Below are 11,754 nucleotides of genomic sequence, written 5' to 3'. Positions count from 1 at the left end.
GATTTCATTCAAAACTTACCAAATGACTCCACCCATCATCTTATGATGTTCCCCAAGTTTTGTACTCAATCCGATAGATTGGTCCATGAAATTGGGCAATTATGGTTCGTACGAAGTTCGTTATGAAGTTTAGTCGTTGGTGTATTGCATAGTTGTAGCCATTGGATTTCACTCAGAACAAACCAAATGACTCCCCCCATCATATTACGATGCTCCCCAACTTTTGGACTGAATCCGATATCTATTGGTCCATAAAATTGGACAATTCAGGTTCGTACGAAGTTCGTTATGAAATGGAGTGGCTGGTGTAATGCATAGTTTTAGCCATTGGAATTCACTCAAAAGTCACCAAATGAGTCCTCCCACCATATTATGATGTTCCCAAAGTTTTGGATTCAATCCGATATCGATTGGTCCATGAAAATGGACAATTCTAGTTCGTACGAAGTTCGTTATGAAACGGAGTGGTTGGAGTATTGCATAGTTCTAGATATTGGATTTCATTCAAAACCCACCGAATGTCTCCTCCCACCATATTACGATGTTCCCCAAGTTGTCGACTCAATCTGATATCGATTGGTCCAAGGAATTGGCTATTCATGTCCATACTAAGTTCGTTCTCTAATGGAGTCGTTTGTGTATTTCATAGTTTTTGCTATTAGCTTTCGCTGAAATCCCACCAAATGAATCCTCCCACTATATTATGATGTTCTCCAAGTTTTGGACTCAACCCGATATCGATTAGACTAAGAAATCGGACTATTCATGTTCGTAGAAGTTCGTTCCCTAATGGAGTGGTTGGTGTATTTCATAGTTTTTGCTATTGCATTTCCCCCAAAACCTGCCAAATGACTCCTCCCTCTGTATTATGATGTTCCCCAAGTTCTGGACTCAATCTGATATCGATTGGTCCATGAAATTGGACAATTAAGGTTCGTACGAAGTTCATTCTGAAATGTAGTGGTTGTTGTATTGTATAGTTCTAGAGATTGGATTTCACTCGAAACCCACCAAATGACTCCTCCCACAATATTATGATGTTCCCCAAGTTCTGAAAAAAATCCGATATAGATTGGTCCATGAAATTGGATAATTCAGGTTTGTACGAAGTTCATTCTGAAAAGTAGTGGTTGGTGTGTGGTATGGTTCTAGAGATTAGATTTCACTCAAAACATGCCAAATGACTCCTCCCACAATATTATGATTTTTCCCAAGTTTTGGACCCAATCCGATACTGATTGCTCCTTGAAATCCGACAGTTCAGGTTGGAACAAAGTTTGTTATGAAATGCAGTGATTGGTATATTGCATAGTTTTAGCCATTGGATTTCACTCAAAAGCCGCCAAATGAATCCTCCCACCATATTATGATGTTCCCCAAGTTTTGGACTCAATCCGATATCGATTGGTCCATGAAATTGGACAATTCAGGTTCGTGCAAAATTCCTTATGAAATGGAGTTGTTAGTGTATTGCATAGTTGTAGAGATTGGATTTCTCTCAAAACCCACCAAATGACTCCTCCCACCATAATATTATGTTCCCCAAGTTTTGGACTCAATCCGATATCGATTGGTCCGTGATATTGGACAATTCAGGTTCGTACGAAGTTCATTCTAAAATGGAGTAGTTGGTGTATTGCACAGTTTTAGCCATTGGATTTCACTCAAAACCCACCAAATGACTCCTCCCACCATATTATGATGTTCCCCAAGTTTTGGACTCAATCCGATATCGATTGGTCCATGAAATTGGACAATTCTGGTTCATACGAAGTTCGGTTTGAAGTGGAGTGGTTGGTGTATTACGTAGTTTTAGCCGTTCGATTTCACTCAAATGACTAATCCCTCCATATTACGATGTTCCCCAAGTTTTGGACTCAATCCAATATCGATTGGTCCCTGAAATTGGACAATTCAGGTTAGTACGAATTTCGTTATGAAATGGAGTGGGTGGTGTATTGCAAAGTTTTAGTCATTGGATTTCATTCAAAGTTCACCAAATGACTCCTCCCACCATATTATGATATTCCCCAAGTTATGGACTCATTCCGATATCAATTGGTCCATGAAATTAGACAATTCAGGTTCGTCCGAATTTCGTTTTGAAATGGAGTGCTTTGTGTATTTCGAAGACTTAGCCATTCGATTTCACTCAAAAGTGACCAAATGACTCCTCCCACCATATTATGATGTTCCCCAAGTTTTGGACTCAATCTGATATGGATTGGTCCATGAAATTGGACAATTCAGGTTCGTTCGAAGTTCGTTCTGAAATGGAGTGGTTGGTGTATTGCTTTAGAGATTGGATTTCACTCAAAACTCACGAAATGACTCCTCCCACCATATTATGATGTTCCACAAGTTTTGGACTCAATCCGATATCAATTTGTCCATGAAATTGGACAATTCAGGTCCGTACAAAGTTCATCCTGAAATGGAGTGGTTGGTGTATTGCATACTTCTGGAGATTGGATTTCACTCAAAACATACCAAATGACTCCTCCCACCATATTATGATGTTCCCCAATTTGGACTCAATCTGATATCGATTGGTCCGTGAAATTGGACTATTCAGGTTCTTATGAAGTTCGGTTTAAAATGGAGTGGTTGGTGTATTGCATACTTTTAGCCATTGGATTTCACTTAAAAATCACCAAATGACTCGTCTCTCCATATTATGATGTTCCCCAAGTTTCGAACTCATTCCGATATCTATTGGTCCATGAAATTGGACAACTCATGTTCGTACGAAGTTTGTTTTGAAATGGAGTGGTTTGTGTATTTCAAAGAGTTAGCCATTGGATTTCACTCAAAAGTCAACAAATGACTCCTCCCACCATATTATGAAGTTCCCCAAGTTTTGGACTCAATCCGATATCGATTGGTCCATCAAATTGGACAATTCAAGTTCGTACGAAGTTCGTTACGGAATGGAGTGGCCGGTGTATTGCTTACTTTTTGAAATTGGATTTCACACAAAAGTCACCAAATGACTCCTCCCACCGCATTATGATGTTCCCCAAGTTTTGGACTGAATCCGATATCAATTGGTCCAAGAAATTGGTCAATTAAGGTTCGTACGAAGTTCGTTCTGAAATGGAGTGGTTGGTGTATTGCACAGTTTTAGCCATTGGATTTCACTCAAAACCCCACAAATGACTCCTCCCACTATATGATGATGTTTCCCGGGTTTTGGACTCAGTCCAATATCGATTGGTCCATGAAATCGGACAATTCATGTTCGTAAGAAGTTTGTTATGAAATGGTGTGGTTGGTGTATTGCATTGTTTTAGCCATTGGATTTCACTAAAAACTCACAAAATGATTCCTCCCACAACATTATGATGTTCCCCAAGTTTTGGACTCAATCCGATATCGATTGGACAATTCAGGTTCGTTTGAAGTTCGTTCTGAAATGAAGTGGTTGATGTATTGTATTGTTCTAGAGATTGGATTGTATTCAAAACCCACCAAATGACTCTTCCCGCCATGTTACGATGTTCCCCAAGTTTTGGATTCAATCCGATCTCAATTGGTCCATGAAATTGGACAATTCTGGTTTCGTACGAAGTTCGTTATGAAATGGAGTGGGTGGTGTATTGCGTAGTTTTAGCCATTGGATTTTACTTGAAACTCACCAAATGACTCCTTCCATCATATTATGATGTTCCCCAAGTTTTGTACCCAATCCAATATCGATTGGTCCATGAAATCGGATAATTCAGGTTCGTAGGAAGTTCGTTTTGAATTGGAATGGTTGTTGTATTGCATAGTTCTAGAGATTGGACTTCACTTTTAACCCCCCAAATGACTCCTCCCACCATATTATGATTTTCCCTAGGTTTTGGACTCAATCCGATATCGATTGGTACATGAAATCGGAAAATTTAGGTTTGTACGAAGTTCATTCTGATATGGAGTGGTTGGTGTATTGCAAAGTTCTAGAGATTGGACTTCACTCATAACCCCCCAAATGACTCCTCCCACCATGTTATGATGTTCCCCAAGTTTTGGATTCAACCCGATATCGATTGGTCCATGAAATTGGACAATTCAGGTTCGTACGAAGTTCGTTATGAAATGGAGTGCGTGGTGTATTGTGTAGTTTTTGCCATTGGATTTTACTCAAAACTCACCAAATGGCTCCTGCCATCATATTATGATGTTCCCCATGTTTTGGACTCAGTCCGATATCGTTTGTTCCATGGAATTGGACAATTATGGTTTGTACGAAGTTCGTTCTGAAACGGAGTGGTTCGTGTATTGCAAAATTGAGTGGATTTCACTCAAAACCCAATAAATGACTCGTCCCACTATATTATGATGTTCCCCAAGTTTTGGACTCAATCCGATATCGATTGGTCCATGAAATTGGACAATTCAGGTTCGTACGAAGTTCGTTATGAAATGGAGTGGTTGGTGTATTGCATAGTTGTAGAGATTGGATTTCACTCAAAACCCACCAAATGACTAATCCCATCATATTATGTTGTTCCCCAAGTTTTGGACTCAATCCGACATCGATTGGTCCATGAAATTGGACAATTCAGGTTCGTACGAAGTTCGTTATCAAAATGGATTGGTCGGTGTATTGCATAGTTCTAGAGATTGGATTTCACTCAAAACGCACCAAATGACTCCTCCAACAATATTATGATGTTCCCCATGTTTTGGATTCAATCCAATATCGATTGATCCATGAAATTGGACAATTCAGGTCCGTACAAAGTTCGTCTTGAAATGTAGTGGTTTGTGTATTGCATAGTTCTAGAAATTGGATTTCACTCAAAACCCACCAAATGACTCCTCCCACCATATTATGTTGTTTCCCATGTTTTGGACTCAATCCGATATCGATTGTTCCATCAAATTGGACAATTCAGGTTCGTACAAAGTTTGTTATCAAAATGGAGTGGTTGGTGTATTGCATAGTTCTAGGGATTGGATTTCACTCAAAACCCACCAAATGACTCCTCCCACCATATTAGGATGTTCCCCAAGTTTTGGACTCAATCCGATATCGATTGGTGATAAGGTCACAATTTCACACATTTGCATGCCTTCTTTGCTTAGTAATTTTGTTTAGCTTCTCTTTATTTTGAGTCTCTTACCTGTGTTTGTGTGTTTTGTTGGTTAAGACAGCAAGGGGATGAAATTTGATACAATTCATGCATGTTATGGGCTGAGTGGCACAAGAGGAATATGAGCTTAAAGACAAAACCAATTTGAGACACACTCCTTGTCAGTCCAGTTTCGTAGGTCATCGTGCTGGCCTCATTTCATCAACTTACACAGGTCGGATGAGGAGACATCCTTGATAGAAGTTGTTCTATTGGGTGTTTATTATAACATATCCAAATTTCAGCCCAATTGGATATATCTGGAGCCCTCAGCACGTCAAAGACTGAACCAAGTCCACAGAAATGTCATGTTGGCTGCCATCACATTTAATGTGGCTACATCCCTAGAGCCATGTGCTACACATGGGCAGCCACACATATGAGTCAAATCAGCTCAGAAGCTCAGAAAGATAAACAAAAGTCAAGCTTTCCATAAAGAAACCATACCAAAGCATGTATTTGTCAGCTGGAGCAGTTGGCAAGTATGGGCAGCTGGAGCAGTTGGGAGCAGCTAAGAGAGGTGTGCTTCACCAGCCAAAGGAGAGGACGAAATTGCACTCTATAAATAGAGAGCTGCACACTCATTCAAGGGGGGTCAGACACACACATTCACTTCATCCATTACTCTCATACACACTTTCAGATTCACCACAAAGAGAGAAGGGAGCTTGGAGCTGTCTTGGGAACTTCCTTGCTGCCATCATCTAGTTCTTCTCCTCTCTTTATCTTATCTATGTATTTCTTATTTTATGTATTCATAGTTATGTCTAACTAATCCATTTAGTTAGGGCTTAGGATGAAGCCCTAGTCATGAATATTCAATGTTATGGATGATTTTATAGTTAATTGATTTTCTTGCTTTTATTATCAAGTTGTTAATCTCCAGTTTATTATGTGCTTGATGTATGTTTTCTTGGAGTAGCTAACTAGGATTTTATGCATCTAGCATAGGTTGGGAAGGGGTTTAGATTCACCAATTCTACTCTCCTTTCACAAGAAACACATGAATGGCCTAAGAATCATTCAAGGGGTTAATAACCATAGGTTGACTAGGACAGATACCATGTTCTAGGACTTGTGTGATTATCATATTCTCAAGGAGCTTAATGACTCTTGTATGCTTTATTCTAAGTAGATACCATGCTTAGGTTGCATATTAGAGATCAAGTGTTGTGTAGATACCATGCATAATCACATGCCTTAGGAGAATCATGCATCCTGCACCTAGATACTGATAGGATTTTTAGTACCTGTGCAAACAGAGTTAAAATCACATAAAATACTTGCAAGAATACAAGGCTATTGTAGTATAGATGCTCATGCAAAGTCGTTTTCCTCAAGGACTAATTAGCAATTTAAGTAAAAATAAATTCCAAATAACTACTTAAAATAAAAGGTCAAGAAAGATGATTATGAATTTGGTTGATTCTAAAAAAACAAATATTAAACAAAAACAAATACGATTGAAGGAAAGAGTTTTGAATATCAATTTATAAAAGCACTAGGGTTTCACAATCACCTAGCAATCCTATGAACTTTTACCAATTACTTATGATTTGCATCCCACTTTGAAGGTTAGGTTTTCCTAATGTATATTCTACTTGGAACCTCCAACACAGAACGTATATCCAACATGCAACCTGTCCGGACGTTCGGATCAAATCTGAACATGAAAGACTCATTAAGTTTTGTGAAAACCCTTTGAAAAACCATGCAACCCTCAAGACGTGGTGTTCATCTTAAGTGAATTTACAATTATTAATCAAAAGAGGCTAGCATCAATTTCAGGGGACCTTCCGACCAAAATTGCATCCAATTACTTTTCTAAAGATCCTAATGGTGATCAGGCATTAAGGCAATTAGATAGTTTAAAACAGTGATTAACAATTCAAGTAGGCATGCACTCATCATAAGCAATTAAATAAAAATCACATATTCATGATAAGGTTCAAGGCTTCACCCTAGCAAAAGAAATTTAGTTACACATACTCATAATTGAAATCCAAGAAAATATCATTAAGAAGAAAAGAACGAAAACACATGAAAGTTGTGAAAACCCAAAACCCTAGCAATTGCTCTCCACAATGCAAAGTTCAAAAGTGAAAAAGAAAGTCCTAAATTCCTTGTGAGAAAGAGCTTAAATACCCCTTAAAACCTAGCTGCCAATGTACAGCTTTTCTATCCCCACAAGGAAACTAATTAAAATAAAATAATACTATGAAATAAAGTCCAAATTGGAATAGGAAAATCTGCCCAAAATCTGCCCAGCCACGTTTTGACCCCAAATCTCCTCCAAATCTGGCCCAATATAGGTTCTTTTAAAGATAAAAATATTCTGAACACTTCTCTAGAAGGCCACGAACCCATCTGAGGTCATGTTGGGCTCCAAAAACGCAATAAAAGCCCAATACGTCACTATTCCAGCACCGCGCACTTCTCCTTTATTTTATTGCCAGAAAATAACCGCTTGGAAGAAAAATCTGAAAGTTTGATACGATCAAGCTAAGTGACTCACGAACGTCCTCCAACTGGACTTACTCCAAAATTTATCTATTTGATTATGTTTTGCTCCAGAGAGAGTCAAAAGTCCTATATTAGAAATATAATTCAAAGTATCAAAATTCTTCCAAAATATTAACCAAAATATACTAAGAATGAGGTTAAATATATAATATAAAATATGTCCATCAAAATACCCCCAAACTTAGCTTTTGCTTGTCCTCAAGCGAAACAAGACTCCAACAAAAATAAAAACTTAACAGATTAGACATCTAGCTAACACTTAACCAGGACAAAATTTCCACCTTCAAGTTGCAATCCATAGAAAATTTTAAAAACTAGAACATCCTTTCAATAGATCCAAGTAATCCCACCACAAAGTCTAAGCTATTTAGACTCAATTAGAAAAGAATTCACAAACTTCCTTCGGTGTAAAGTGAACCATCATAGTTAAGGAGACTCGACTAAAACCCTTAACTCTCATCCCTTTTATTATACTTCACACACTCCACACTTTTTATTTTCCCTTTTTATTTTTTATTTTATTTTTTTTTGTTTTTTATAGTAACAGTAGTGGTTGTGCAATGTTGGTTCCCTTAAGCTTTCGATCCAACCGTGTAGCGAGCTTTAGGTCAATGTCTCCCAAACCACTCGGATTTTAGGGCACTAGGTGTAGAACACCCTAAGGACTTATTAACTCAAGCTGAAAAGGCTACGAAACCAACTAACCACCTTGCCTCATGCCAAAACTCTACCTTTTGTCTCGAGAATCACTGCTGATTAGGCAGGACTGGCCCGGTTACTAGCAAAGCATCGGGTGAGGCAATTATTACTTTATAACACATACTAACTTTATTTATATTGAACAGAAATTAAAACACACTTGGACAAAAAGTAAGTATTCCAATCTCACTCCCCAAAAACCATGTTGATGTGATGTGCAAATTTCAAAGTATAATTCATGAATTAGTGTCTAAGCAACAATAAATAGAAAAGACTCTATTGTGGGATTGATCTTCACCATGTTCATTTGTTCTAACGTTTAAAATAATCTATGAATATTAACTTAAAAATGAAAATTTTTAAACAAGACTCAAAAAATGAAAAATATAAAATTTACTTTCCCACCCCCAAACTTAAATCAGACTTTGTCCTCAAGGTGTGGAAAATAAACAAAGGAAACAACTAAAGAAGTAATTAGGAGAGAAAAAAAATAAAAAAAATAAAAAAAATAAATAAAAAGAAAAGAAAAGAACATAAAACATAAACAGAAAAAAGCAAAAGAGAAAAATAAAAAAATAAAAAAAAAGAGAACACACCAGGGATGCGGAGGTGATGCTGCGGTGATTCGAGGCATGACCTGTAGCTGGGATGCGAAGTGCGCTGACCAACAGCCCAAGTCCACACATGTGTCAACTATTGGCAGTGGCTGCAATATAACCTGGTGCATCCGCGGCATGTGTCATTTGAAAACAAATTGGATCCCCTTCGTCTAACCTTGAGTCCAGAGCCAACAAGCTCCGCCTTTGGCCATTCCCAGCTCAAATTGTAAATCACAAAAGATGCTTTTTTATTGCACTCAGTTTCAACCCATCCATCTCCACCCTCTCCCCTTGTCATCTCTAGCAAGAACTCAAGAGCCTTGGCTATCTTTCAGAGCATAGACGTGTGGGTTCATCTGTGTGAGGGTGCCAGATCCAGAGAACCTTCAACAAAATCAAAATCACCATCCGCTGCGGCTTCGTCGAAGAGACAATCGGATCCTCATCGAGATCCATCCCAACTCTGACCCCAATCACTCGGATGAGCTGACCCAGACCGAGTTCAACCCCAACACCACATACACTTGGAGTTCCTGAGCTTGGTTAACGATAAGCTTCGCGTTGTGCTAGTAACTGGGTCTCAGTGTGGGTATTTTTGTGTTGAAAGTAATTAAGAACAAGAGTGATTATTGCAGACTTCGTTGCCTTGTTCAGAGATACTCATCCCCGTCTGTTGGCGGATTTCAGCGAGCAAGTCAATCTTCAAGTTGGGAGTGGGTATAATATCGAATCCTTGCAAGTTTTTATTTTTTATTTTTTATGTTGTAGATCTGCATTAATTCATGGGTCTTTCTGGATTGTGAGAATTTCTGCTTATTTGTGTCTTTTGGTTGGTTCTGAGAGCGATACTCAGTTGTGTGGTGTCTGGCTATGTGATGCAAACTGAGCTGCAAAAATTAACTTCTCAAAATTATATATATGTGCTGGATACGCAATAGCTTCCCCCAAACTTGCATCTTTGAGTGAGCTCATCTGAATTGCTTTAACTTCCAGTATAGTGTAGATGTGGTGATGTTAATGTAGACTTGCTGCTGGGTGCAAGATTCCAGCTGCTACTGGGTGCAAGATTCCAGTATAGGATTTTCTGTTTTTGATGCTTGCTGCTGATGGTTGTGTCCTGTATTGAGTCAATTATGTGTTAGGAATAGAAAGAAAATAGAAACAACTAGATAAAGAAAACAACAAAAAAATTTTGTTTTTTTTTGTTTTTTTTTTTTGTTTTGAAAATAAAAGAAGTAAAGAGTTTAGAAAAATTGGGTTGCCTCCCAATAAGAGCTTTATTTTAAGTCTGTAGCTAGACTTTGCAGAAGCCTGGTGGTCAAATCACTGGTTCCTTCAGAGTCAAAGACTCAGCTGCAATGTCAAAGGGTGTCTCCACGTAGGGTTTCAGCCTATGACCATTCACCTTGAACGTGTTGCCTTTATCTTCATTAGTGATTTGAACTGCTCCATGAGGAAAAACTTGAGTCACTAGGTAGGGTCCAGTCCAGCGAGATTTTAATTTTCTTGGAAACAACTTGAGCCTTGAACTGAATAACAGAACCTTTTGCCCTGGCTGAAATTCCTTTTGTAAAATTTGACTGTCATGAAATGCCTTAGTTCTTTCCTTGTAGATGCGAGAACTATCATAACCACCTTGACGAATTTCCTCTAGCTCATTTAACTGCAATTTCCGCTTTTCCCCAGCTGAGTCATATGCAAAATTTAACTCTTTAATGGCCCAGTAAGCTTTATGCTCCAGCTCCATAGGTAGATGACAGGCTTTCCCATAAACAAGTCAGAATGGTGACATCCCAATAGGAGTTTTATAAGCTGTCCTGTATGCCCACAAAGCATCATTTAGTATGAAACTCCAATCCTTGCGTGTAGAGCTCACTGTTTTCTCCAAAATACGCTTTATTTCTCTGTTTGAAACTTCAACTTGACCAGATGTCTGTGGGTGGTATGGTGTATGATGGACATATTTTATATTATATATTTAACCTCATTCTTAGTATATTTTGGTTAATATTTTGGAAGAATTTTGATACTTTGAATTATATTTCCAATATAGGACTTTCGACCCTCTCTGGAGCAAAACATAATCAAATTGAGGAATTTTGGAGTAATTCCAGTTGGAGGACGTTCTTGAGTCACTTAGCTTGATCGTATCAAAATTTCAGATTTTTCTTCCAAGCGGTTATTTTCTGGCAACAAAATAAAGGAGCAGTGCGCGGTGCTGGAATAGTGACGTGTTGGGCTTTTATTGCGTTTTTGGAGCCCAAGATGACCTCGGATGGGTTCGTGGCCTTCTAGAGAAGTGTTCAGAACATTTTTATCTTTAAAACAAGCTATCTTGGGCCAGATTTGGAGGAGATTTGGGGCCAAAACGTGGCTGGGCTGATTTTGGGCAAATTCTCCTATTCCAATTTGGACTTTATTTCCTAGTATTATTTTACTTTAATTAGTTTCCTTGTGGGGATAGAAAAGCTGTACATTGGCAGCTAGGTTTTAAGGGGTATTTAAGCTCTTTCTCACAAGGAATTTAGGACTCCCTTTTTCACTTTTGAACTTTGTATTGTGGAGAGCAATTGCTAGGGTTTTGGGTTTTCACAACTTTCAGGTGTTTTCATTCTTTTCTTCTTAATGATATTTTCTTGGATTTCAATTATGAGTATGCGTAACTAAATTTCTTTTGCTAGGGTGAAGCCTTGAACCTTAGCATGAATATGTGATTTTTATTTAATTGCTTATGATGAGTGCATGCCTACTTGAATTGTTAATCACTGTTTTAAACTATCTAATTGTCTTAATGCCTGATCACCATTAGGATT

The 11,754-nt window shown here is 38.2% G+C and overlaps 1 protein-coding gene across 1 annotated transcript; it reads right to left on the bottom strand.

Moving 5' to 3' along the window:
- On the bottom strand, window positions 10,260–10,688 carry LOC109946799. Its single transcript, XM_020555642.1, has one exon. The coding sequence runs from the start codon at window positions 10,686–10,688 to the stop codon at window positions 10,260–10,262; it is 429 nt and encodes a 142-aa protein (XP_020411231.1).

Source organism: Prunus persica, chromosome G1 (assembly GCF_000346465.2).
Source record: "Prunus persica cultivar Lovell chromosome G1, Prunus_persica_NCBIv2, whole genome shotgun sequence".
Taxonomy (NCBI): domain Eukaryota; kingdom Viridiplantae; phylum Streptophyta; class Magnoliopsida; order Rosales; family Rosaceae; genus Prunus; species Prunus persica.
This window is presented reverse-complemented; position numbering and strand designations above follow the sequence as displayed.

Bases quoted from the DNA above. Each gene is read 5' to 3' on its own strand.
- LOC109946799 (XM_020555642.1), bottom strand. From the start codon at position 10,688: ATGGAGCTGGAGCATAAAGCTTACTGGGCCATTAAAGAGTTAAATTTT.